At 41.3% G+C, this 26,859-nt stretch overlaps 1 protein-coding gene across 2 annotated transcripts in view; it reads right to left on the reverse strand.

Moving 5' to 3' along the window:
* Positions 1-26,859, reverse strand: part of Stk4 (serine/threonine kinase 4) — a 91,960-nt gene that overhangs the window by 19,880 nt on the left and 45,221 nt on the right. For both annotated transcript variants that reach the window (XM_036184482.1, XM_036184483.1), the window contains exon 10: positions 22,783-22,940. In XM_036184482.1, the coding sequence (XP_036040375.1) occupies positions 22,783-22,940 (158 nt within the window). The remainder of the gene's footprint in view (positions 1-22,782; positions 22,941-26,859) is intronic.

A 26,859-nucleotide genomic window follows, 5' to 3' on the forward strand; every position in this document is an offset into this window, starting at 1 on the left:
ACACATCTGCAAAGGTCTAGAAGGTTCTCAACCTTCCCAATGCTGTGACCCCTGAATACAGTTCCTCATGTTGTGGTGACCCCCACCATCAAATTACTCTGTTATCCTCTTTGTTGATGCTGTCTTTGAAGCCATGGCTGTCCAGATTAAAACTGCAACTCTGCAACTACCAGCAGCAGTTAGGCCACAAGGGCTATAGCTGAAGGGATTCTGTTCCCTCAGCACCAACTCTTTTAAGGCTAAAAAGGGAACTTAACTAAATCTCTGTCCCTCTAAAGAACTCTTCAGAGGCTGAATAGCAAATAACTCACCTCCTCTCCTGCTCATGTCCTACAAAATGCCCCTCCTGCTTCTCCTCAGCCCTCCACCTGGCTCCTCCCTACCACTTCCTGTCAGCTAGTCGACTGCAGGTGAATTTTGTTTAATCAAACACGTTTGCATCATTAAACAAATGTTCCAGAGCATAAACAAAGTAACACACCTTAAAATAATATTCTACAACATTATTTTATTGTCAGTTCATAACTAATTTTGCTACTGTTGTGAATCGTAACATAAATACCTGATATACAACTCCCAAAGGGGCTGTGACCCACAGATTGAAAACTCGCTGTCCTAGATACACAGGGAAGTTGTCAGACTGGAACTAAACACACTTCTAATGGAACAACAAACTGGGTCAGGTATCGCCACATCTGAAAACACAACAGCATGAACCAACACAGCAAATGCCATGATACAAGAGAAAACTAGAAGTGACGGTCAGGGGTTTATGGAAATGCCAAGGAAACAGACGGGCATCCAAAAACACCGTTATTAGCACGGAGACCTGGAGAGACAGCCAGAAGGCACCCTCCAAACAGCCTGAAGCACAGGACACAGACCCTGCTCATGAGTGGAGCTTAAGAGGAAAATTAAAAGCACGCCTCGAGAGCCAAATCATGCAACAGCCCAGCCAAGGAGGCCGCCTTCCTTTTCTCAGTTCAGTGCCGTTTAGTCAGAAATAATCAATTTTGCTTGGCAAAAAAGGCATCAAGACAGAAGAAACACTTTGTATCAAGTTCTGTAGAATCAGCCTATTTGAGATGCATTAAAGTCAATGCCAAAATCAATATGGTGTTTCACAGTTCCTTTCTGGAGGCTTTTAGAAACAGAAGAATACTGAAACTCCAAGTCCCAAGGAGGAACCTTCTAACTGTAGAAACAAGCCACTTTTACATACAGATGATGCCATGAGCTGATACCTCAAAATTAACCACACATTTTGAAAAGCCATGACTGTCAGCAAAAGAAGCTAAGAAAGATATAAAGCTGGGTGGCTACCTTACTCTTTACACCAAGACAAATTCCAAACAGATTACATATTTAGAAAAACTAAAACAAAGCAGCAGTTAATATTTTTATAGTCTTAGAATATGAAAATACTTTCTAAATAAAATGACATTCTATAAGAGAAGGAAATTAATAAATCAAAATACATAAATTTTAAATGCCTGAATAGTTAAGATACTATAAATAAATCAAGTTTTTAAAACAGCAAAGAGGGTTGAAAGGCTAGTTCAGTGGATAAAGCAGTTACTGTACAGCATGGGGACTAGAGTGCAGATCTCCAGAATTCACAAGAAAATTGGGCAGGTATGGCAGTACCTACAGAATCAAGCACTCAGGCACGGACAGTGCCTCACTAGGGAAACCTGGCAAGTTATGAGTTCAGCAGGAGATCCTACCTCAACAGAGTAGTGAGCAATCAAGGAAGCAAGCACAACTTTGTTAGCTTTGCCCCCCCCCATATACACACATGCATAACACACACTCACACACACACCCCAACAAACATAACTTTGTTAGCTTTGCTCTCCCATACACACCACACACATATATAAAACACACACACACCCCAACAAACGTAACTGTTAGCTTTGCCTTCCCGTACATACACATGCATAACACACACACACACACACACACACACACACACACACACACACACACACACACTGAGACAGTATCTTTATGACATTTGCTGCAGGGTTTGTATCTTATTTGATATACAAATATTTTTTTAAAAAAATCAGTAAGAAAAATCAGAATTTCAGAGAAAACTAGGTTAAAGTAACAAACTGTCAATTCCTTCACAAAAATAACATGGGAAATAGTCACAATTTCTAGTTTATACTTTGACTCAATAATTCCACTTGCAGGAGTTAATACTAAGGGCATAATATGCAACGGGGTTCCTTAAAACAATATTTACTAATATTGAAAGTTCAAGAAAACCTGCAGAAGAAGGGGAGGAAGAATTGTAGGAGCCACAGGGGTTGAGGAACCAGGAGAAAACAGCCCACAGAAAACAACTAAGCGGAGCTCATAGGAGCTCAGAGACTGAAGCCACAATCACGGAGCCTGCACGGGTCTGCACTAGGTCCTCTGCACACATTATGGCTGTGTAGCTTGGTGTTTTTGTGGTACTCCTAACAGAGGGGGAGTGGGGATGACTCTGACGCTTTTGCCTGCTCTTGGGACCCTTTTCCTCCTCCTAGGTTGCCTTGCCCAGCCTTGACATAGGGTTTGTGCCAAGTCTTACTGTACCTTATCGTGCTCGGTTGATATCTCTGGGAGGCCTGCTCTTTTCTGAAGGGAAATGGAGAAGTGAATCCAAAGGAGAAGGGAAGTGGTGGGAGGGGGAACTGGGAGCAGGTGGAAGGAGGGGAAACTGGCCAGGATGTATAGTATGAAAGAATTAATAAATAAATATTAAAAATCTATAAGCCACCCAACATTTTCCTAACTTGGAGCTTCATTAAATCATGGGTCAGAAACATAAATGTTTTCAGCATTCTGTCCAACACTCGGGTATAAAAGACATATAGGAAGTGTGTCTGTGGTGTACCAGAGCTTATTTTAGTAACCCAAGTACACACATCACATGTGCCACAGGCCAAACTAGCTCTCCCTTCTCAAGTCCCATACACCTGAGTGAGATGTGTCAGCCAAAGCACTGGGCCAAGACTGCTGACTGTTCTGCACCAGCCTTTGAAGAACCTTTACTCTGGATGCTGAATGCTCATCTATCTATCCGGTCACATCTGAGTGCCCACATGAGGCCACTGATATGGCATCACAAACTCCCAGGACTGACCAGAAAGCCAGAAGTCAGGGAATGGGGAGTAGGCCAGGCTACCCTGTCTGGTTTTCATTTTTCCATAGAAAAAACCTGTGAGCCAGGAGGAGAGGAAGCAAGACTGGAAAAGGGTAAACTCCTGTGTTTCATGTAGCTTCCACATAACTCAATTAAAACTCACACATTGACCAAATACCACGAACCTAAGCGCTACCTCATCTAAACACATGGTTCCCTTGTTAAACATTCCTTCAGCAATAAACTTCTGGGCACCTGATTTTCTCATTAACCAGGCTGGCTCAAGGAAGGCTGCCACAGATAATGTGACAGATTGTGTATGTATTTTTACTGCAAAGATCTTAATTCATCCCAGAAACTATTTTAAATTAATCCTAGAATGGCTGTAGTTTGTAATTACTGCCTCAGCAGCTCTTCTAAAAGTGGAAAATCTTCACTGGATCTGGAATGGAACATTTCTCCACAATGTGTGAAAACAGCCTTTTGCTCGCTGCCTCATCTGGGAAGAGCACTTGGGAGGGGTAGCAAAATTCTCCACTGTACTCATTTTAAACACCACTCCCATAAGATATTTTAAACTCAAACTACACACAGCCATGTGTGAAGGCTATAAAACCCTAGAATAGTTTTTGCCACGACTTTTCTAAATAAAGAGCAAATGGGAGAGTGTGCTGAGTCTGGAAGAGGGCACTAGTCTGTCTTTCTCAGTAACGGCCACCTCTGGATCCCAGGATCTGGATCCCAGGCTGTGCAAGAGCTTAGACACAAACAGGGCAGCTCTGTGTCAATCAACATGATTGACACTTCAACCGCAGGAACATGACTGCCAGGCTCAGCTGTGTGAAGTACTGAGTAAGTGCTCCAAGGCAGGTCTAAACTACCACAAGGCTACCAACAAAACGGGAAAAGTGTGTTAGAGCTTCCTTCCACCTTCCTTAGGGGCAGCTCACCTGATTTAACTCTTCTTTTAAACCCTTTTTGCTGGTTCATTCATCTTTGCCACCTTAGATATTAAGTATGTGCATGAAATTTACTAAATGCTCACTCTGCTAAGTACTTTAAAAGCACTTTTGAATTTAATACTGTCAATAAGCCCGAGGCAATGCAGTCAGGACACTCACTCCACGTTAAGCTTCTGGCCACAGTTACAGACCTCATGAGAGGACTGCTCTTGCTAAGCAACCCTGACACTGGTGTTCACTTTAATGTTCCAATGCCCAAGGCACCACAGGAAGAAATACATGCCGTCTCAGTTCTTTCCAGCTCAATCGGCTGCTATGAAAAATACAGCAGCTCCATTTTAAAGATGAGCAAGGAGCAAGAGAATCTGAGAGTGAAGCACTTTTGAAACTGGAAAGGTAAGGGGCTGACAAGGACACAAAGCTGGCTACTGGCAGACCTGACCCCTGCCCAAGCCCTAACCCACTGCTCTCTATATGTAAGCCTGAGTGAAAACGAACCCACATTAATAATAGAGTAGAATACTGGGCACTTTCTAAATGCTTGATGTATTTCATCCAACTTTGGTCAACATGCTCTACTAAGGGCTTACCAAAAAGAGAAAAACCAAAAATGAAAGATAATAAAACAAAAAAACCTATGTTCCACACCTGTCATACTTATTACTCTAATTAACATGGTCTTATAAACACAGGTGAAAAGTTATTACAAAATGAAAATCTCAAATAAATATACAGTACTGCAAAGAAGGCACAAATGGGCTAAAATAACAGAATTCAATAACATTCTGAACATTCATGTACTGTGGCTATTTGCCAAATGTTGGGCGCAGTAGAGAAAGAAATACAGGGCACCTGAATTAAACAAAGGTTCAGCAGCAGCACACATGAACATTTCCCAGGCAGAAAAGTATGTTATCTGAAGGATAATAAAGACTTCACATCAGAAAGCTGAAAGCCTAAACTCATCACTTACTAATCACCTGCTCTTGTATGGGCCATGCACGTCACCTAGTGTTTCCAAGCCGTGTTGACAAATGAGTAGGCATAAGATCTATCTTAAGACAGTTGAGAATTGAATGGGACAAAATGTTTACACGGGGGCATACACACAATATGCACTTCGATGGCTGCTATTTTTATCCCAAACTCTACAACCTAGTCTTTTTATGTTTATTTTATGTGTGTGGGTATTTTGTCTGCACACCACATATTTGCCTCCTAGAAGAGGGTGTCAAAGCCCCTGGAACTGGAATTATAGATGTTTGTGAGCCATCATGTGGTTGTTGGGAATTGAACCTTATTACTCTGTAAGAACAGTAAATGCTCTTAACCCCTGAGTCACCTCTCCAGCCCCTACAGCCTAGTCTTAAGGCAGCAAGTATCCCAGCAGTCAAAGCAGAAAATCAGACAATAATCAACACATCTACAGACAGTTAAAAATATTCAGTACCTATTAGTGATGTGGGGCATGAAGGGAGGGAAATCAGCACAAAGCCCACCCATACTATCAGACAGGAGATGAGAGCATCAAAGAAAAACTCAGGAGCAAATTCCTGAGTGAGATTAAAAGGCACATTGTGACAGAGGTACCAACAGAAAAGCCATCAAAATCTCTTCTACAGTAGGCATCTTTGTTCTGACAGAGGTTACATTTGGTCAAAGCCAACAGGATGCCTAAAATAATAATGTCTTTTTAGTGACATTTCCTGACAACATATTACTATAAAGCCCACTATTACAAAGTCAGTAATATAGAGTAAAAACAGATCACTTCAACTTGGGGCATTATTTACCTAGATGAACAACAAAATGAAGTTTGTCTACTCTGTACTCTGAGTATGAAAGCACACCGAGTCAAGGACAGACAGACAGCCCTCTGCTGTCTTCCTCCCCACTGACATCATTCCCATTACATATGAAAAATGATTCTTCTTTTTTCTGGCTTGTAACACAAACTACGTACCTACTATGGGCTCACAGCCTTGGCTGTCCAGTAAAAGGAAGCATCCAAGAATTAACAGAACCAGGAAATGACTTGGGGGTGATGAGTTCCAGACCTGATTCTGGCATGAAGTAAGTCTCTGGGGGCTGGAGAGATAGCTCAGTGGTTAAGAGCACTGGCTGCTCTTCCAGAGGACCAGGGTTCAATTCCCAACACCTACATGACAGCTCCACAAAAACTGTCTGTAACTCCAGTTCCAGAGGATCCAACGTGCTCACACAGACACACATGCAGGTCAAACACCAATACACATAAAATAAGAATAAATAAATCTTTTAAAAATAAATTAAAAGGTCTCTAGGCTTCCATTTCTCAAACTATTATGAAACATCATCTCATTCTCTCAAAAAAAAAAAACCAAACAAAACAAAAACCACTGTATCATTAAATAAGAGTATGACTATACTTGAACTGCATTAGACTTTGTATTACATGATGGTGTTTGTTACAGTCACCGGGCATGCCCCATGTGTGGTTTACCAATGCTTTGACCTTCTGTTGTCCCTGGATTATCTCATCATTCAAAGAGCTAAAAATATTATTTACAATGATAAAATGTGAAATAGAAATAATATACAACTCAAACATAAATAGCCTTAAAATTCTTTGCTAACAGAATTTTACCATGGATCTTACATTTGGCTCATAAATCCAATCTACATTTCCTTTTATCCTTTCTCCAACCCAAAAGAAAAAAAATCAGGACAGGTGGTATCATGCTTGATTTTTGCAAACCACAAATCTCAAGTTAAAAGAGGAGAGATAGTCAACTAAGGTCCCAGCTAAGGCGAAAGTCACTGATCTCTCTTCTCAGGCAATCTGATGTTGGTTCTACTGGTCTATATGATGAGGTACTCATGCTCAAGGAATGTTACTTCATACAAAGTCAAATTCAAGACTGGTAAACTAATTTTGTCATGCACTATACACAGCTGACGGCCTCTGCCACAACACTACACACAGCAGACGGCACACAAGAAGCAAAAGGGTGGCATCTGCTGGCCACAGTGTGCTGTTGCAAGGGAAGTACCAGAGCTTTGGGATGTAAGAAACATCCAAAACACCAACAGTTCATGGAACGGGGGAAAGTGGAAAAAAAACTACATGGAATAAATATGTAAGAGGGACAAGAGGGGGGAGGGGTGGGCAGAGGGGAGGGAGGGGGAGAGAGGGAGGCCGGGAGGGACGGGATGAGATCATCTAAAAATGATACCTGGCACAACTTGGGTTTTCCCCACTGGCAGGGTTTTAATTCCTGTTTTGTAAAGTAGCTCGTTTGGGAGCAGGTGCTCCTTGGGAATGCATTTCATAAGGGAGTCAAGGCAAATCATGGAGGAAAAGATTTAAGTAACTAGGCTTACTCCACGAAAGAGAAAGGCGGAGAACACAGAAACCGGAAGTTGGCATTTACAAAGTGCCTGTTACATCGGCCGGGCTCTAGACAGTATCCTCTCCACTTTAGAGACACCAGGCCAAAGCCACTCTTCACACCACCAAGTCAGGACCTGATGCCAGAAGCCTGACTAGACCTAGCGACCCTGACCAGCCCCATGCCACATTAATTAGAGGAGCAGGCACTCCGGTATATGTAGACACGGTCCTCTTTCATGCAGAGGCCCAACTGTAATTTTATAGACTCTTCTTATAAATGTTAAGCTAATATTTTTCCGTCAGAAACCCCCAGACTTGGTTGTGTGGAACCGCCAATACCGCTGGCTGTGCTTCTCGTGCATGTACCAAAACAAAGGTCCACCAGTGAACTCTTTCCGCCTTGACTCACTCAACACCACTCTCCCGCACCCTGCCTGCCATCTTGAAATCTCAGTAATCAACTCTAACACTGGAAGGAAGCAAGGAAAACAGGTCCGCCGTCATCCAGAGTTATCAGTGGACTAACTGCTGCCTGCTGCAGACAGGCTGGTAACTGTACACTGGGATGGGAGTGGACGAGCACCAAGAGTTTTAAGCACAGTGCTCATACTGGGACAGGGAGGCTGCCTCACAGGGGATATCTTGATGTTGAAATGAGTTCCCCTCAACCCCGAGACGTGACTTCCTTCTTTCAGAGGCCCTGGTAACACAAGCAAATACTCCATTTAGAGTTGGGCCAGCCTTGAGCACTGTCCTCCTGCCTCCATCTCTGCTCACACAGAGTCTAATAGACTCTTTGGACAGAAGTGGGAAACTGGCCTAAATCTCTCCTTTAGTCTTCTCGACATCTCATTTCCCGGAAACCTGGACCTCTGGCAAGACTGAACTATCAAGAGCCCACATGAGAAAAGATGTGTGATGTAAAGCTGCCAAGTTTGGATAAGGTATTTCTGATATGCCAAGGAAAAATAAGAAAAGCCTGCATCTTGGTGAACAAGATCACAATGCACACTCAAGTCTGCAAATTCAGTAGTAAAGAAATAATTAAATGCAGACAAATAAAAAATGTTTTCTAGATCAATAGCTAATTTACATTTAAAATATCTTGAAGCCTTTGGAAACTTCTTGATGAACAAACAATACTGAATTTAGTTGCTTTTCTTTTTCTTTTCTGACTTCAAATTACAACATTAAAGTAACTACGCCAGATCTGGCCCTGGCTATTAGGAGATTCAAACTTTGAAATGTCAGGCTCTGACGACAGCAGTTAGGAATGCTAGGCCCCCAGGGACCTCTTCACTTGTTAGCACCAACTTGGCAGCATTCTGACTGATGTCTGGGGCAAGCTAACCATGTCTTGCCAGGAGACTGATTGCTCATTCTCCTGTGGCACGTGGTATTATGATTAAATTAGTCTTACAGATTAGGTACTTTATATAATAGCAACAGGTTAGCACAGGAGATTCCTCTAAAAAAAACAAAAACCTAAACAGGAAACTAACACAGTGCCACTTAAAACTGAAACAGACATTATAAACCAAAGGCAAAATTTCTAATATATGTGTGTGTGTATACATAATTCCTAACTTACAAGTAGGCTTATACATGAATCAACTTTAAAGCCCCTGCCAGGTGCTAAGTATGTGGCTGCAGAGAGGCTGTACTTACTACAGGCCATCCTCCCAATAAGACACCACACATAAGGAAGAACAGGCTCACAATTCTTCCTACAGACTGATCACATAAAGTAAACAAAGGCAGAGAAAAGTACACGCCGTCCATTACTGCTACCTACCCCAGAATGGGAGTGGGGTGCGTGCGTGCGTGCATGCGTCCTCTGCCTCCATCTGTGAACATAACAACAAAAAAGAGGAGGAAACAAGGTAGGGAGACAGACATGAGCTGACAGCTGAGTAACCTTGTTTTATGGATTCCCACTTGGAACTATATAGTCTATATAATCACAGAGAAACTTAAAAAGTAAAACCTAAAAACAGAAAGCAACATTCAACACAGATCTCTGCACATTGACGAACAACCATGTGGAACCATGTGGAACCAGTCTAAGGGGCCTTAGCAACAAGAGAGGACAAAGGTCTGTGGCAGTGCCTAGTGGTGGAAGTACTGGTGCTGCCACTCAGAGGTGGCATCCACTGTGGAAATGTTGGCACTGCCAGGGAAAGGAATTATAGGCACGGATCAGAGTGGTTAGTTAAGTAAAGCACCAAATATCCAGCTTGTGCTTAGTGTAAAAAGGTGAAATAAACATATGCCTTTGTTCTGTTCACTGAAAAAGGCCTAGGGGGGAAAAAAAAGACCTGACTGCACAGAGCACACCTTGTATCTAGACTGGCCTTTAAAGGCCATTCCTATTAAGAAGAACCAGCTGATTGTGGTGGCACATGCCGGTAGGATTTGCTGAAGAAGGCGAAGGCAGGAGGATCATGAGTTTGAGGCCAGCCTGGGCTACACATTTAGGGCTGGAGAGATGGCTCAGAGGTTAAGAGCACTGACTGCTCTTCCAGAGGTCCTGAGTTCAATTCCCAGCAACCACATGGTGGCTCACAACCTTCTGTAATGAGATCTGGTGCCCTCTTCTGGCCTGCAGGAATACATGCTGCTACATAATAAATAAATCTTTAAAAAAGGAGAAGGAGGAGGAGGAGGAGGAGGAGGAGAAGGAGAAGAAGAAGACGACCCAAGGATGGCCTTGAACTCTGAATCCTCTCCTCTCAATAGATATGTCATTTATCACACCATCTTTTAAAAAATTAAATTAGGGTTGGGGATTTAGCTCAGTGGTAGAGCACATGCCTAGCAAGTGCAAGGCCCTGGGTTTGATCCTCAGCTCAAAAAAAAAAAAAAAAAATTAAATTAAAGGACTGTAGAGATGGCTCAGTGGTTAAGACCACTGGCTGTTCCTCCAGAAGACCCAGGTTTGAATCCCAACACCAATGTGGCAACTCATAAACATCTGTAACTCCAATTCCAGGGGAATCCAACACCCACTTCTGGTCTCTGTGGACATCAGGCATACACTTGATGAATGGATAAACATGCAGGCAAAACACTCGTACACAGAAACTAATAAAAATAAATTTTAGAAAGTTAAATCTTAATAATGATTTAAAGTCTCTTTAAAGAGACTTAAAAGCTTTAAGAAAGGTCTTTTGATTCTCAGTGGGAATTAATTTTTAGAAAATGTCTGCTGATATTCAAGTCTGAGTAACTGTAATTTGTTAGTATTTCTTTCAATGCATTTGATGGCAGAGGACCACTGTTCTTCTTGACTACTGCACATGACTATCACAGAAGACTTTAAATTTTTACTAGTAGTTCTACAGAAGAAAAGCAAGGATCAGCAAATGTATGTGCCTTCCTCCATCACACCTAGGAAGGAGAAACAGTGGCTCTTAGAAATACATCATACTCAGTCCTAAGTCTCAGATGGGAATTACCTTCCAATCAGTCACACATACAATTCAGCCAGTGTTCAAGAAGCACTGGCGTTGGGTGTACTGCTCAGTGGCAGAGTATGTCTGCAGCATACACAGGGGCCTCAATTAATCTCCTGCACATCCCCCAACCGGGAAGAACTTTTGTCTTTACTGTGTAGTAACTCAGATACAATCCACAGAACCTCCTTCTCTTTTTCTTCCCTTTCCCCACCCTTTCCTTCTACTTTCCCTTTGAGAGACAGGGCTTCTTGAGAGGCAGAGGCAGGCGGATCTCAGTGCGTTTGAGGCCAGCCTGGTCTACAAAGCAAGTTCCAGGACAGCCGGGACTGCTACCTAGAGAAACCCTGTGTCAAAAAACCAGAGGGGGGGGGGGGGGGAGACAGAGACATACACACATACACATACATACACACATACACATACATACATACACACACACACACACACACAAATGTAAATTTAGAAAGAAAATGTCACAATAGAATGCATTTCCCTGTATACTAACCAAAAATTAATTTTTAAAGCGGGGGGGGGGGGGGGGGGAGAGTAGCAGCCCTTTTAAAATCATTGGTCATCTTTGTAGAATGGTAGGTAATCAAATAGTTATTTTGAAAAATGGCAAATAAAGGGGGATGCCTAATATAAATTCTGTCTTTTGTACATCGATTGTAGCTGAGAGTATCTACATCTCTAAGGAAACACTGATAGAGGACCTTCACGTGATAAATGGACAAGTGGTCAAATACCACTACCTGTATCCTTTGCATAATGGCATTTAGGCCAAGAAGCAGAACAAAGCAAGCATTAGCAGTGACTTGTATTCTCCACAGGTACAAACTACAGTTAAAAAATAAAATAATAAAAAATAAAAATAAAAAAAACTTAAGCCCATTCCTTTAGGATGCTCTCAGGTGCAGTAAGTAGTAAAAGTACTAATTTTATTACAGCTTTTTAAAATGGTATCCATGATGAAATGGGAGGCCTGCACAAAGCACTTTTTTAACTGAAATCGATGGTTGTCTTAAGCAAAGCACTTGTGCAATCGAGCTATGAGCCCAACCAGCTGCTTTTTCCATGGAACATCAATTTCACTTGAAAGAAACATTAACAAACTGTGGTTATGTAGACTTGGGTATCTGGCAGACATTTCCTTTAAAAATGAAAAATAAATCTGGCATTTAAAACAGCTGACGGTGTTTACTGCCAATGATAAAATTCCAACTTTCAAACAAAAATTAGAACTTCAGAAAACTTGACTGCCGTGGTAAGTTTGACAGCTTCTCCTACATAGACATTCTGTTGATGAGACTGGTTATAATGTCAAGGAACATAATCTCCTTATGTTGTATAATGAAATGCCAGCACTGTGGCAGATCTCTGTAACTCACCGAGGCAATGTTTTCCAGATGACCAAGCCATGGGGTTACAAAACCACGTGCAAGTAAACCTTCTATTCAAACACAGGATGAATCAATGGATTCTTATATGCAGTACTGGAACTCGAGCAGCCCACTGATGGCCTGAGAGTCTCCATCATTAACCGTTAGGAAACCACCACTGTTGGGCCTGTAGGGCTGGTTCAGCAGTGAAAAGCCCTTGCAGGTCTTTCAGGGGACCCGAGTTCAAGTGCCAACAGCACCTGAGACAGGCAGCTCACAACCACCTGTAATTCCAGCTCCAGAAGATCCAACGCCCTCTCTTGACCTCTGTAGATGTATCCTCTTACAACCACATACCCACACACAACACACACACACACACACACACACACACACACACACAACTAAAAATAAAATCTTTTTCAAAATTAAAACTATCCCCCATACAAGGTTGAATAAAAATATCTAGCTAATAAGATGCATTTCTCTTTTCCAGTGATACTTCTTTATTTGGCCATTCTCCACCCAAAACAATGTATGGCAGACTGAACGCAAACACTCATATAATAATCTAGCTGTCTCCCATTCACACAGATTTGAAAACATGTTCACATCGTCATTGTTACTCATTTTTGTTATAAAATGGAATATTATTTTTAATAAAAATATTTATAGTAATACATAATAGCTTACTGCTAACTTGAATAATCAAGAAATTATTTTATTATGCTTTAGAATAAGAAGAGATTCTTAACATTGGGGTTCCCCCCAGAGGAAAGGATACTTCAAACTATGGGCCTTGCCCATGCTAAGCAAGGGTGCTAAAACTGAGGTTTTATTTTTATCCATTTTAGTTTCTAATTCTGTCAAGTATCAACAGATAAAACGCACACAAATAAAAGCTTTTTGAGAACCTTAATAATTCTGAGAAGCAGGAAGGGGTCCTGAGAACTGCTGCTATACACTGAACTACCCACATATAAGAAATTCAGAACAAACTAAAAAGATCACTTAGAGGTAATGAGCAACAACCATCAATATGGCCAACTGGAAGGAACACTGGCTATCCCAACAGTATTACCAAGTATGTGGGAATGAGGGGCTGTGAATTAAGTGATGGCCAATCTTGGCTGTCAACCTGATGACATCTGGAATTAACTAAACCCACACAGCTGGGCACACCTAGGAGGGGTTTTCCTTGGTTGGATTATTTGAGGCGGAAGACCATACCTTCTGGTGGCAGCCCACATAACAGGACATGGAAGAAGGAAGTTTTGTTTTTTGCTGCTTGCCCTCACTCTGGCTCGAAAGTCCATCTATCCTGTTGCTGAGACATCCCTTCACAGGTGTTATAATCTACTTTTTCAAGATACCAGCATAGACTGAAAACCAGTGACTCTCTAGGGCTTCCCTGGAACTTCAGCACCAGATTGTGACTGCTAAGGAATTCAGCTACCAGATCCCTGGCCTTTCTCTATCAGGAGACAACCACTGTTGGACTACTCAGACCACTGCCTATAAGCCACCTTAATTTAAAAAAAAAAAAAGTATGTATGTATGTCTGTATGTATGTATGTATGTATGTATGTATATCCAACCCAGGAAAATCACAACTGCCTGGTTTTAGTTAATTCCATATATGTATATACATATGTGTACACACACACACATAGGCACACAGGCACACACACACACACACACAGGCACACGCGCGCACATGCGCTCATTCTATCAGATCTATTCCTTTAGAGAACACTGATTAATACAGAAACCAATTGCTACATAAGAATCTTGTTGGGGGCTGGAGCGATGGATCAATGGTTAAGAGCACTGGCTGCTCTTCCGGAGGGCCTGGGTTCAATTCCCAGCACCCACATGGTGGCTCACCACTGTCTGTAACTCCAGTTCCAGGGATCCCTCATGCCAATGTACATAAAGTTAAATAAATTATTAAAAAGAAGACTCTTATTAGGATTCTAAAGCAAACTTTGGAAGGTATGATTGGAGAAAACTAAACAGTAACAAGTACTTCATGACATTAAATATTTTTAAATTTTAAAAGGTACACTGAGTTATTACATTTAGAGGAGTCTTCGAATCTTTATATATAAAGATTTTATATGCTTGTATTTATAGATACATACACACATATAGAAAATATTTTCAAATAATACAATACACACCTACCTTTGACTTACTTGAAAACAAACCACGGGCGTGGGTAGAGAATGGGAGAGACAAGGGCTTCAACATGAATGAACTGACTGCTATAGGTATAGGATAATAGTGTTCACTAGACTTCATCTTACCATGGAGCCTGGCGTGTTTAAGAAAATGAGCTAATATTTAAAATTCATTTGGAAGTAGATAGAAAATAAGCTCAAACACGACGCTTTAGAATGTACTTTTGTCTCCGTAAGATAGCTGGTAAAGGCTTAAATTGTACATATCTGGGTTCCCAGAGAACATTACAATGTGCCCTTGGAAGTATTGAGCATGAATACCCAAAGCACCCCTGCCACAAAGTCAGCCATGCTGATGATAGTAAGAAATGGTTAAGCCTCACCTCCCAGCCAGTTTCTAATTTCTAAGGAGTATAGATAGTTAAAAGCAAAATGTGAAACTTAATAAAGAATGAGTGAGTGATCATGTTGTGATAATCTAGTAAAGCCTCTTTATAAAATCCCAAAGATATCTCAACTTACAATCAGGTTTGGAGACTTGATCTAGATAAAAATAGTTAAGATAAAGTTTCAAGAAATCCTTGCTAGCCTCTTGGGGGAAACTCAGGGCTAAAACTTATCCTTCCCTCCTACAAAAAGCCAACTTACTGGCTTATGATTATACAGGGAATCTGAACAATCAATATTCAGGTTCTGGTACATTTATAAAATTAATTTTAAATTAACAGTCAGTGGTTTTTAACACCCTGGAAGACCAATTATCACATGGTTTCAGAGAGTTAATTAATTATCCTTATGCTGCCTTAGAAGTCTATTTTTAATTTCTCCAAAACACCCAGGAAAAATCCAAGACAACTACGGATTTAGGGGAGGACATAGCACATTGGGCATTAATGGCTTCACCCCACACTCCAGACATGACTGTGGAAGGTCCACACTGCCCTGAGCTTGCCCTCTCAGCTCAGACCTTTGCCCTCCTCCTCTAGCTAGAGAATGCCAATCATCTTCCAAATGCTCTTGCTGCCTATCTATAAACCCAGCATAGGGCAAGCTAAGACAAGAGGATTGTGAGGTGAAGGTCAGCCGGGGCTATACAGCAAGCCAGACCTTGTTGAAAGAGACCAAGAAGGGGCTGGAGAGATGGCTCAGTGGTTAAGAGCACTGGCTGCTCTTCCACAGGACCCAGGTCAGTTCCCAGAACGAACATGGTGGCTTGGCTCACAACAGTGAGCAACTACAGTTCTAGAGGATCTCATACCCTCTTCTAACCTCTTCGGGCACTGCACACATGTGGTGCTTAAGACATACATGCATACATATAAAATAAAAGTAAATCTTTAATTTAAAAAAAAAAAGGAAAAACTTCAAGTGAGACCTCTTGACACCTTCCCTAGGGTTCTTGCCGAGGTTCCTGCTCTCTTCTGAGCTACCCATCCACCACATTTCCTGAGTTTCTAAGAGAGGCTTGCCATGTAGTGCAGGCTAGCCTCAAACTGGAACTCCACCTCCTGCCGCAGCTTCCCATTGTTCTGCATGTGGTGCTGGGGACTGAAGCCAGCCAGAGCTCTGTACAAACCAGACAGGCTGAAACTACACTAAGTGCTCTAACACTAAGCTCCAGCCCCAGCCCCAAAGCATGTTTTATATATACTTTAAGAAAGCCTAGAGAGAAGCCACTCGGTGAGGATGGTTAAGATGGGCACTACATAATCGTTTTAAACTCAATCAAAGCCAAGTCCCTCCCACAAACTGACTTGGTTTTATGGATTAGTATTTTCCCATTTCATTAAATTCTGCTCTGATATTTACCCTACTTATGCTCTAGCTACAGTCTTTCTTGCATCCTAAAATTACACATCTTCCAGAGTACAACTTTTTCTTGTTGTGTTCACCATGCTCCTATCAGGCAAGGGGTACCCTGTTCTCCCTTGAAAAGGGCAGACCCATCAACTAGGTCCCAAATTGAATCTAGGCCCAGCTCAACCTCAACTACAGGAGGATTTCTGGTGTTTAGAGAAAAGCAAGCATTCCTCAGGAATTTATGAAATCAGTTCCCATCTGCGAAAAGGAGTCATTTCCTTACATCTGATAGAGGAACATATGGCTCCATTGATGACATATACTTGTGGTTGCACATCAAAGTCCATGCTGGCCTCAGCTTCCTCTGTCCCTACTCCCAAGTACTTGGTATACATTTTAAAGTCCATACTAACCTCCCCAGGCTTCCCTCCTCCCAGACAGCCATTTATTCTTTACAAAGGCAAGGCAAGGCTTCCCCTGCGATACTCTCACTATTCTCTTACTCTCCATCTCTGGCTATTCTCCCTTCTCTCATGGACAGCCCTGACCATGTCCAGTCTGCTTTCTCTCTCTGCTCTGGACTCTCCTAGATGCCTCTGGATATTTTTTCTCTTATTTGTAATAAGGATCCTAACCATACCATGAAGTGGTCATATCAGTAGTTTCTTTGCTACGCCCCCTTGCATACAGTTCCAAACCACAGCAATCTGAACTTTCTATAGTTTTTAGAGTTCAGGTCTCAACAGTTTATAGGTCTGTACTGATTTTATCTTTAAAGCCATGATTACTTAGGGATATATTTTTACATTTTTAAGATAATGTGGGTTTGGCCCCTTTCTTACTAATTTCCAAACGACTGAATTACAGACAAAAAAAATTATATGATTTCTATGCTGAATGAGATTTCTCTTTTAGCACTTTAAAAGACGGGCAAGTTTTGTGAGCACTGTCTGTTCTTAAAGTTTAATATTTGAAAAGTTTTCCTGTGCTATAAATGTTGTGAGCTGTGTTAGTTTTGGTGCTGGAGCCTGACCCCAGAGCCTCTGAACAATTTAAGTGTGTACTCCACCCCTGAGCTACAGCACCACCCTGTCCAGGGTGTGTGCATATGCACTCATGTACCCGTGTGTACTTCAATTCTTGTTCTTCAGGCACTGTGGTTTGGTTTTGTTGTTTTTGTTTTTGAGACAGGGTCATTCGTCCATTCATTGACTTGGAGCACACTATGTAAGCTAGGCTGGCTGGTCAGTGAGCCCAGGGATCTGTCTGTCCCCACCTCCCCAATGCTGGGTTACAAGCATATATCACAACCCCTAGATATTTTATAAATGTGGTTCTAGGGATCAGGTTCGTGTCCTCAAGCACTTTGCTGACCGAGCTATGTCTCCTGTTCCTGAAGTGGCCATTTTTGAGAGAATAACATTTATGTCATTACCAGGCTTGCAGTTTTCACATTGTTCTTTGTCCTTCTACTCTATGTTGTAATTGGATGGTGAGATTTGTCCATCCACCATCAACAGATAAATGCTTCACATAGATTCATGACTCTGATCTCCTACAGTTCATTTGTACCCTATCGCAATACAAAGTAGATTTCTTCCCATATAATGCTCTTTTGTCTTGAATTCTGTTTCACTTCATTACTGTTGTTTGTTTTCAAGATGTGGTCTTGCTATGTTGGCCAAGTTGGACCCCTCACCTTAGCCTCCCAAGTAGCAAGGCCTACAGATGCACACTGCACATCTAATTTCTACCTTACTTTGAGTGTTTGCATGGGCATCCTTTTATATTTCTCTATTTTAAGCTTTTTGGTAACACTGTATCTTAGGTTTTTCTTTTATATACATGTAGAGACAATGGGAACTTTTAATGTAGTCACACTTTTTATGATCACTAATGTGTCTGTCACTCAGCTCTGGCTACTATGACTTCTTTCCTTCCTTACACACTCCACTATATGTGTGTAGTGCTCAGTCTGGGCAGAGCTTCCTTTCCTTCCAATGGCTTCTTCTTCTTCATGGGTCTTAACCGAATGCTCTATGTCAGGCCTCTTGCACGTTTTCCCTTTACCATACTTTACAAAATGTGCCACTGTGGTACCTTAGCTGATTTTATTTTCTGAATTTACTGAGTTTATTTTTGTTTCTCTCATTACGAACTCCATAAGAACACAGGCTTTGTTCTGTGCATCCACTGTGGACATGAAGTCATCTTAAACTGAAATATTACAGGGTGGTTTTGATTTTCTTTGAAGATTCATGAACCAAACTGGATTTAAATTTAAAGCTTTTTGTGGCATTAGGAATAGCAAAATGAGACTGTGAGTTCTCATAAAAGGAATATTCTTTTTTTAAAAAAATGTTATCTGTTTATAGAATATCAGTTTATAAAGTATCAGTTTTAAAGAACATTTCTGAGCACTGTTTTTACTTCAATCACCAACCACATATCTTAAACACTACAGGGAATCACTGGAGGTTTTTTCCCCCACTTGGTAAATAAGGCAATTCAATTTTAGAAATGGGATAAGTATTCAATTTCAGATTAAGTATCAAATTCTGCCACTTCTAATTAACTTATTTCCTATTTTGGGCAAAAAGTTTGTTTCAAAAAAGCAATGGCCTTCTCAGGAAGAAAGAGGGTATCATTTTCATAATTAAATACTGCTTGTCTAGACTCAGAAAGCCTCTCTCTGAAGCTGCTGAGGTAAACTTGTTAGTTATCCTCACAGACACCCATCTCCTAAACATGCTAAGGCTGCCCAGGCACTCCTCCCTCAGTGCGTATGCCTTTACCATGCAGAGATTCACAGAAATACATCCTCCATGCCCCAGGCACTTCTTTGAAGTACCACATAGAGAGAGATTCACAGAGACACACTCTCCATGCTCCAGGCACTCCTCCCTCAGTGTGGTATGCCTTCACCACGTCGAGATTCACAGAGACACACCCTCCATGCTCCAGGTACTTCTTTGAAGTACAGCAGACTCAGAAGAGAGAAGGAAGTTTTAAAAATCAAACACTATTAACAAAACACGAACACACTCTGTTTCTGAATCATGGCACCTACTAAGAAAAAAGAAACTCGGATAACGGTACACTACACTCCAGGAGTCTTTTAGGTCAGAACTTCACAGGTTAGTGTCACCAGCAGGGCAGGCTGAAGCACCACCTGGTGCTGTCCTCAGTTCAGTTATCTCTTGGTGACAGTGACAGCTGCTTATGGGGAGCACCTTGAGTGCCATCTTTTAGACTACCATTCCAAATCCTGGCTTTCAGATTGTGGCAATGGCTATAACACCAAGGCATCAGAGGAAGTTTTCACTTATCTTTAGTTCATCTGTGTACATCCTAATTCCATCTTCTCTCACCACTCAAGTATGAAATGCCCTTCAAAGAGAATTAAAAAACTAAAACAAAAAAAAAAAACAAATTCTCAGAGGACTGGAGAAATAGCTTAGCAGTTAAGAGTATATACTGCTCTTGCAGACAACCTGAGTTCATTTCCCAGCACCCATATCAGGTGGCTCAAACTGCCTGTAATTCCAACTCCAGGGCATCTGGTGCCCTGTTCTGGCCTCTGCAGGCACTGTACTACGTATATGTGTCCTTGTGCACATACTCCCACATAGATCCACACATAAATAATCAAAACTAAAAATAAACTGTTTTTAAAAGATGAATTTTCAGGCTGGAAAGATGAAAAGTCCAATGGGTAGAGGCAGGCACTTGCCACCAAGCCTATGCACTTTAACAGTATACCCAGGACCTACATGGTGGATGGAGAGAACTCATACCCAATCCAAATTTCAGTTTGGATTTAGAACAAAAGTCCTAACAGCAAATATCTCTAAGTATGAGATAGGTCAGACTATCAGTAGAAAAAAGTGAGACTGGCCAGGTAAGGTGGAGAATTGGAGAAGCCATGCTCAAACAGGGCAGCCCAAATAACTATCATCCAGTAGAAATAACCCATTATGCCAGGTCTTCCAAGTTTCTGGGCCAAGATGAAAATACAGCATTTTATGTAAAATCGAGTTTTAAACATTGGCAACTGAGTTTCAGTTGGGTTTTTTGTTTTGTTTTGTTTTTTCCAAGACAGGGTTTCTCTGTGTAGCCTTGGCTGTCCTGGAACTTACTCTGTAGACCAGGCTGGCCTCAAAATCATAGAGATCTGCCTGCCTCTGCCTCCCGAGTACTGGGATTAAAAGTGTGCACCATCACCACCTGGCAAATTTCAATTGTTTAATACTGAACAGACACACACAAGTGTCTCTGAGCTGCTGCTGCTGCTGCTGCGGTCTTTGGATTAGAAGAGTCTTGGGTGAAGTACAGACTAGACAGATGTTAGTTAACTTGTTCACTCATAAGGTCCAACTCCCTCTAGCCACCACCTTTCTCCAATAAGGTGCTCTCTGAGGACCAATGGACCTCTGCAGAAACAGCCTGCCTGCCAAACCAAGCTCTTTGCTAATGACTCAGCTTAATAAACTAGGGCAAAGATAAAGGAACTCTCCATACACTAGACCTACTGACTTCAGAATGGTGACAGCATCAGGTGACTGAAATCTCAATTTCTATGGCATCTAAAAATGAAAAACCACGTATGAGTACAGATTTAAGGGCTCCTACTTTATGGCAACAATGATGTGATCTTCTGACTGAAATTCAAGCAGGCTTGCTTAAACTAAGAAAATCAATCTTTACAAATACATTGACAACAACTCCACAAGCAACATGGGGAGCAAGGGGCAGTTCAAAGCTTGTGATTCTACTCTGCCTCACGATAGCAGGCAGAGCACCCCAAGAAGCATCCAACACCAATTCAGAAAAAGATAGATGCCAAAGCCCAGGAAGAAGAATGGCAGCCGGTGTGCCCCTCTTTGTGGCCTTCTTTGTATAGGAGATTAAAAAACACTGCACCCGTGTTCCTCCTGCTCTGTTAACAGAGGGACCAGAACACAAGTTTCAAAATATAAAGTGGATCGGGACGCCTCTAGCCAAGGTTCCCCATGGCTCTAAGAGGAAAAGCTAAAGTCCTAATCTCACCCAGAAAATGCAGGACCAGCTGGCTCTCTGCCCTCCACACCCCTGCTACTCAGTGCTCTCTGACGTCACTGCATGTGCACGCCATTTCTCCACTCCTCTGCAAATGCACCTAACAAGTCTCTGCTTCAAGGACTTGAGTCGGCCATTCTCACTGCCTGAAAGTGGTCTCTCTGGATATGTGCATAGTTCATATCCTCATTCTCTTACTTATACTCTATTTTTCCCTCAGTACTCTTTTTTAAAGGTACACAAACACACACACATACCCTTCTCTCCCCAACCGCCCCTTTGCTTTGCATTTTCTACAATACCGCCATCTGACACACAAATGTTTCATTATATTCCTTCTTCTAGAATGAAATCCCCATGAGGGTGGCTTTCACTTGCCTGTTTACTTCTATAGGCCACTATAACTGTGTCAAGAACATGATGGTACTCAAAAACCACCTTCTTGGTAAATGAGCACACAGACTACCAAAACAAAACAAATAAAGCTGGGCTCTGGCACAGGACCAGTGTCAAAGTTAAATAAACCCAGGTAAGTCATTCAGGCCTTCAGAAGACCCCTACCCTGAGTTATAGAAACCACAGCATTCTACGACAGCACAGAATAAGTCATGGAGGGATGGCATCACTTCTGTGCAGTCAACAGTCAGTGGAAAGAAGGACCAGATAGGTCTCTCGGCGCTCAAGTCCACCGCCCAAGCTAAACTCTTTTATAAAGACCAACAGATTTCTGACACAGCTGAATAGCACACTTTAGAACTTGAGAATGTAAAGAGTCCCAACAGAAAAAAGCATTTTCTGTAGTCACAAACAAAATTTGGGCTCCTTAGCTTACTTTTTGCCCAAAATGTTTTATTGCCTCTACTTATTAAATCCTGCAAACATTAATAAATGTCTACACTTGAAGGAAGATGTTCTATAACAAGAGGGAAACATACCCAGTTTTACATAACAAACTCTGAAAAGATTTAGAACAATCCTCAGTCTAAAATTAAAAGAATGATTAATGAAAACAAAAAAGACATTACAAAATACTGTCAAATGCCCTCCAATGCAACTCCTAAATAAAAGATCACAATCCCAAATATACTATTATAGTTGTTTCTTCACTTTGTTATGAAATATTTCTTTTATCACTAATCATTTTAACCTGGACAAAACAGAAAATATTAAGTGAATAAAGAATTTTTAAAGGAAAAAAAAGTCATTAGTCAGGGATCCCAGGACTTTTCAAATGTCAGTAAAATTATTGTTTCAAACTAGTGAGGCCCTTGGCCCTGGAGCTGCTGCCAAGGACAGTTATAGGAGGCTCGAACTTTGTAAGAAAATGCACAAGTCTCAGGTACTGTGAGCAAGATGACTGGACTGGATGTGTGGCACTACCAATCCCTTTCCCAGAAGACATAACTGTTTTTAATTCCAGCACTACTCACAAACTCATAGTCTCCATCCTGTGGTATTTTCCAATCTGAAGAATTTTTCAGAGAGCCGGATACACTCTTGCCAAAGCTGTTGATCTGGTTTTCCTTTTCTTTTTGTTCAAAGTATTCAAGGAAAGATGGTTTTGCAGGCTGCATGGTCTCATCTCTTCCTGAAAACCAAGAAAAACAAAAGGTTAAAAGGAACACAATATGCAGTTGTGGGCAGGATGCCTACATGGAATACTCCAGGTCAAGTCTTTCCATGGGATATAGGCCTCTTTACAGAAGCTAAAGAGAAACACACAAATCCTCACTCTGAATACTTCTTATGGAAATAAACAGATTCTGAGGCCCCCTGGAATATATGGATATGTTTTCCCAGAGTCCTTATTTCTAAACACAAAGATTTGAGTATGTCAATGATTCTGAGAAAGCCTCAATAATAGTATTGTTCTCTTTATTATTGGTTTCCTGTAACAAATAACTCTAAAAATATTTGAGAAGCAAACAAAAATATATGTATCCATCATATTCATTATTCTCTCTATAAGCATTATAGCAGACAGAGGATGACAGATGGGAGGTGACTGCTCCTTAATAAGCTCACGTTCTAGTTGAAAGGAGACAAATGTGCTTGAAAAATAAAATACAAGTTAAGGACAATCCTTCCATTTGTGAAATATTGCATGAGCTTCTTCTGGTGCTGAAGATCAAAAACAAAGCCTTGTACATACCAGCAAGTGTTTTCTCACTGAACTATACCCCAACCTTATATAACTTGCTTTTTCTTTTCTCTTCTGTTTGTTTACTTATTTGAGGCAGGATCTTACTTTGTTGTCATTTATTTATTTGTTTGTTCATTTATTTGAGGCAGGGTCTCACATTGTAGCCCTGGCTGGCCTAGAATTCACTATATAGATTAGGCTGGTCACAAACTCTGAGATTCTCCAGCCTTTGCCTTTCAAGAGCTGAGATTAAAGGCACAGAACATCATGCCTGGCCCACAAATAACTTTTAAAATATTATTTATGGCCAGGTGGTGGTGGTGCACGCCTTTAATCCCAGCACTCGGGAGGCAGAGGCAGGCGGATCTTTGTGAGTTTGAGGCCAGCCTGGTCTACAGAGCGAGATCCAGGAAAGGCACAAAGCTACACAGAAAAACCCTGTCTTGGAAAAAAAAAAATTTATTTATGAATGATTTATAATCATGGGGTATAATATCAAATGTAAAGCATAAATTGAACTCAGTGAAAGAAAAAAATACCAAAATATTAAATAAACCATCAGACATTTGTCTTCTTTCTCATCATCAACCATTTCAACCAATCCCAAGTTTGCCCACAGCTAGGGGTTACCCATTGCTTACTATGTTGCTACTTACTTCTTATGGGGGAGTCGATACAGAATTTGCTAAGACCCACCAATCACCCAAGACCATGATGTGCTGTTTCATGTGTTCTATGTAAACACTAGGTGCTTCTTACATTTGCTTTGTTAGTTGTTAAGCTCCATTATTATTGAATACCAAAGTACCACAAGAACTGCAATAAAACAATCCTTGTGAAAATGTAACACTGGGTTAGCTGAGGAGACAGAAGCCGTCCGTGGTTTGTGCTCAGTGCCTTCCTCTGGGAAGGACTGGCTCTGAGACAGCTGGATACTGATCTGTCACCTAATCCTACACATGAACAAGGTGCATCAGAAAACCTAGTCAATCAGCCTGGAGACTGCTGAGCTGACAGAGTCAGAATATGGTAACAATACAAAACACCCGCAACTCACTGGGCAGCTGAACAGACTAGAAAATCCACAAAGTCCAAACTATTACATAGCTATTTGGGGAAGGAGTACATTGGATATGTATCTCATACCCAAAACAAGAAACTTCCAAGTGGATAAACAATTACTGCAAAACCAGAAACTATCAACTCTAGAGGAAAGTGTAAGAATGCATTTAAAGCCTACCTGTGGGAAAGGCTTCCCAACCGTGACAAAAATGTTTACATATAAAATAGATTACTTCATGTGTGTGAAGGAAGCAGCACAAATTTTAAAATTATTAAATGGTAAAAGACACATACAGTATAAGACAAATTATGGAAGAAAATGTTTGCAACAAATACCATAAAATGTTTTAAAGAACTTATTTTTTAAAGAATTGAAGCCAGGCAGTGGTGGTACACACCTTTAATCCCAGCACTCAGGAGGCAGAGGCAGGTGAGGCCAGCCTGGTCTACAGAGTGAATTCCAGAGCAACCAGGGCTACACAGAGAAACCCTCTCTCAAAAAAACAAAAACAAACAAACAAAAACAAAAAACAAAGAAAGGAAGGAAGGAAGGGAGGGAGGGAGGGAGGGAGGGAGGGAAAGAAAGAAGGAAGGAAGGAAGGAAGGAAGGAAGGAAGGAAGGAAGGAAGGAAGGAAAGAAAGAAAGAAAGAAAGAAAGAAAGAAAGAAAGAAAGAAAGAAAGAAAGAAAGAAAGAAAGAAAATTGTGAGGATACTTTGTGGATTTGTGGAGATAAGAATCCAGTATGTAAATAATTTTTTAAATCAAAGGAGACCCTTAAAAGGGAGCAGATAGTGGACTAAAGATTGGTAGCATACACAAAGCTACCCAACTGCTCCTCACAAAGATTAAAAATAAACTGCTTTGGTTCACTTACAAGAGAAACTTAACTAAGCCACATGAGGGACCACTTCTTCACGCTTCAACTGACAAACTTGAAACTACTGATGCACTCACGGGTAAGGGGGGTCAGCCACTCTCACTGCAGCTGAACCAACTCTACAGTGTACAGCTGCTGTCAGGGACTGGAACTGAGTAAGAAAGAAACCCTGAGCCAGAAGCCACACGACCAGCCTGCAGTGATGAATCTCAACTAGAGCTTTTAAAAGGAACTCATGGTTTTTAAAAAGATTTTGCCAAGCTTTTTTGATTCAAGAACACCAAAGCCATGGCACCCCAACACCAGTGAACATCCCCAGCGCAGATCTGAGTTTGCATAAACCCTCCTCTACTGAAAAGAAGGGTTTCATAAGGGCAATAGCAAACTCCAGACTAAGGAAGAAAAATCATGAAGTGAGCCTCCACCTTCTTAGACAAGCAACTGTTAAGCTACACCCACAGACCAGTGCAGCTCACAACCCTCATCAGAGAAGCTTCCTCTTGTACTAGATGGTGATTAACACAAACTGGACAAGAAGCGGAATGAGAAAAGAAAAATCCTTTTTCTCCAGTGGAGTGACAGTGGTTCTGTCAACCACACATGAGGGCAGGCCTCATGCTCAGAAGCAGCTGGCCAACACAAAACAGCATCTATGGGTGTGTGTATGTGTGTATGTGTACACTGGTGTGAGATCCTCTCAGAAGCAACCGACAGCAATGGTTTGATGTCGCCAAACTGACACCCCCAACACCCACTCTTTTTTGAGAAAAACAGAATCTGGGGCCCTTATTAGGGGAAATTCCATCGAGCTGAAGTGTCTGTAGCACGTCCCTTGCAACTTTATAAATGTTAATAGGGGGTGTGAATTTTCATAGATGCTCAAATACTTACTAAACTGGGCTATTTTTAAATTCTATGTATTTTATTAAGCCTCAATCCATTTTTTTTTCCCCCAGACAGGGTTTCTCTGTGTTGTTTTGGTGCCTGTCCTGGATCTCGCTCTGTAGACTAGGTTGGCCTCGAACTCACAGAGAATCTACCTGGCTCTGCCTCCCGAGTGCAGGGGTTTAAAGGTGGGCTCCACCAATGCCTGGCCCATGTATATCTTGAGGTCTAATAAATTACTAATGCAATAATCTAAGATTACTCAAAACAATTGAAGATTCACTTTTTCAAAACTAATGGGCATTTAATTTAAGAGGTACCTGGGAGAGAACCACCACTATCAATTTGAGGACACTATGAATACCAAAATGACCACATTATAGCATGGGCTACACAGTGAATTCTAGGCCAAACTGTGCTACAGTGACACTCTGTCTCTAATTAATTAATTAATTAATTAATTAAATTATAATGTAAAAATAAATACATAAAAGGGACGAGACTCAAAACATTTTTGTGGCTTAATTCTAAATCATTT

The sequence above is a fragment of the Onychomys torridus genome, chromosome 4 (assembly GCF_903995425.1).
Source record: "Onychomys torridus chromosome 4, mOncTor1.1, whole genome shotgun sequence".
In the NCBI taxonomy this organism is placed as follows: Eukaryota; Metazoa; Chordata; class Mammalia; order Rodentia; family Cricetidae; genus Onychomys; species Onychomys torridus.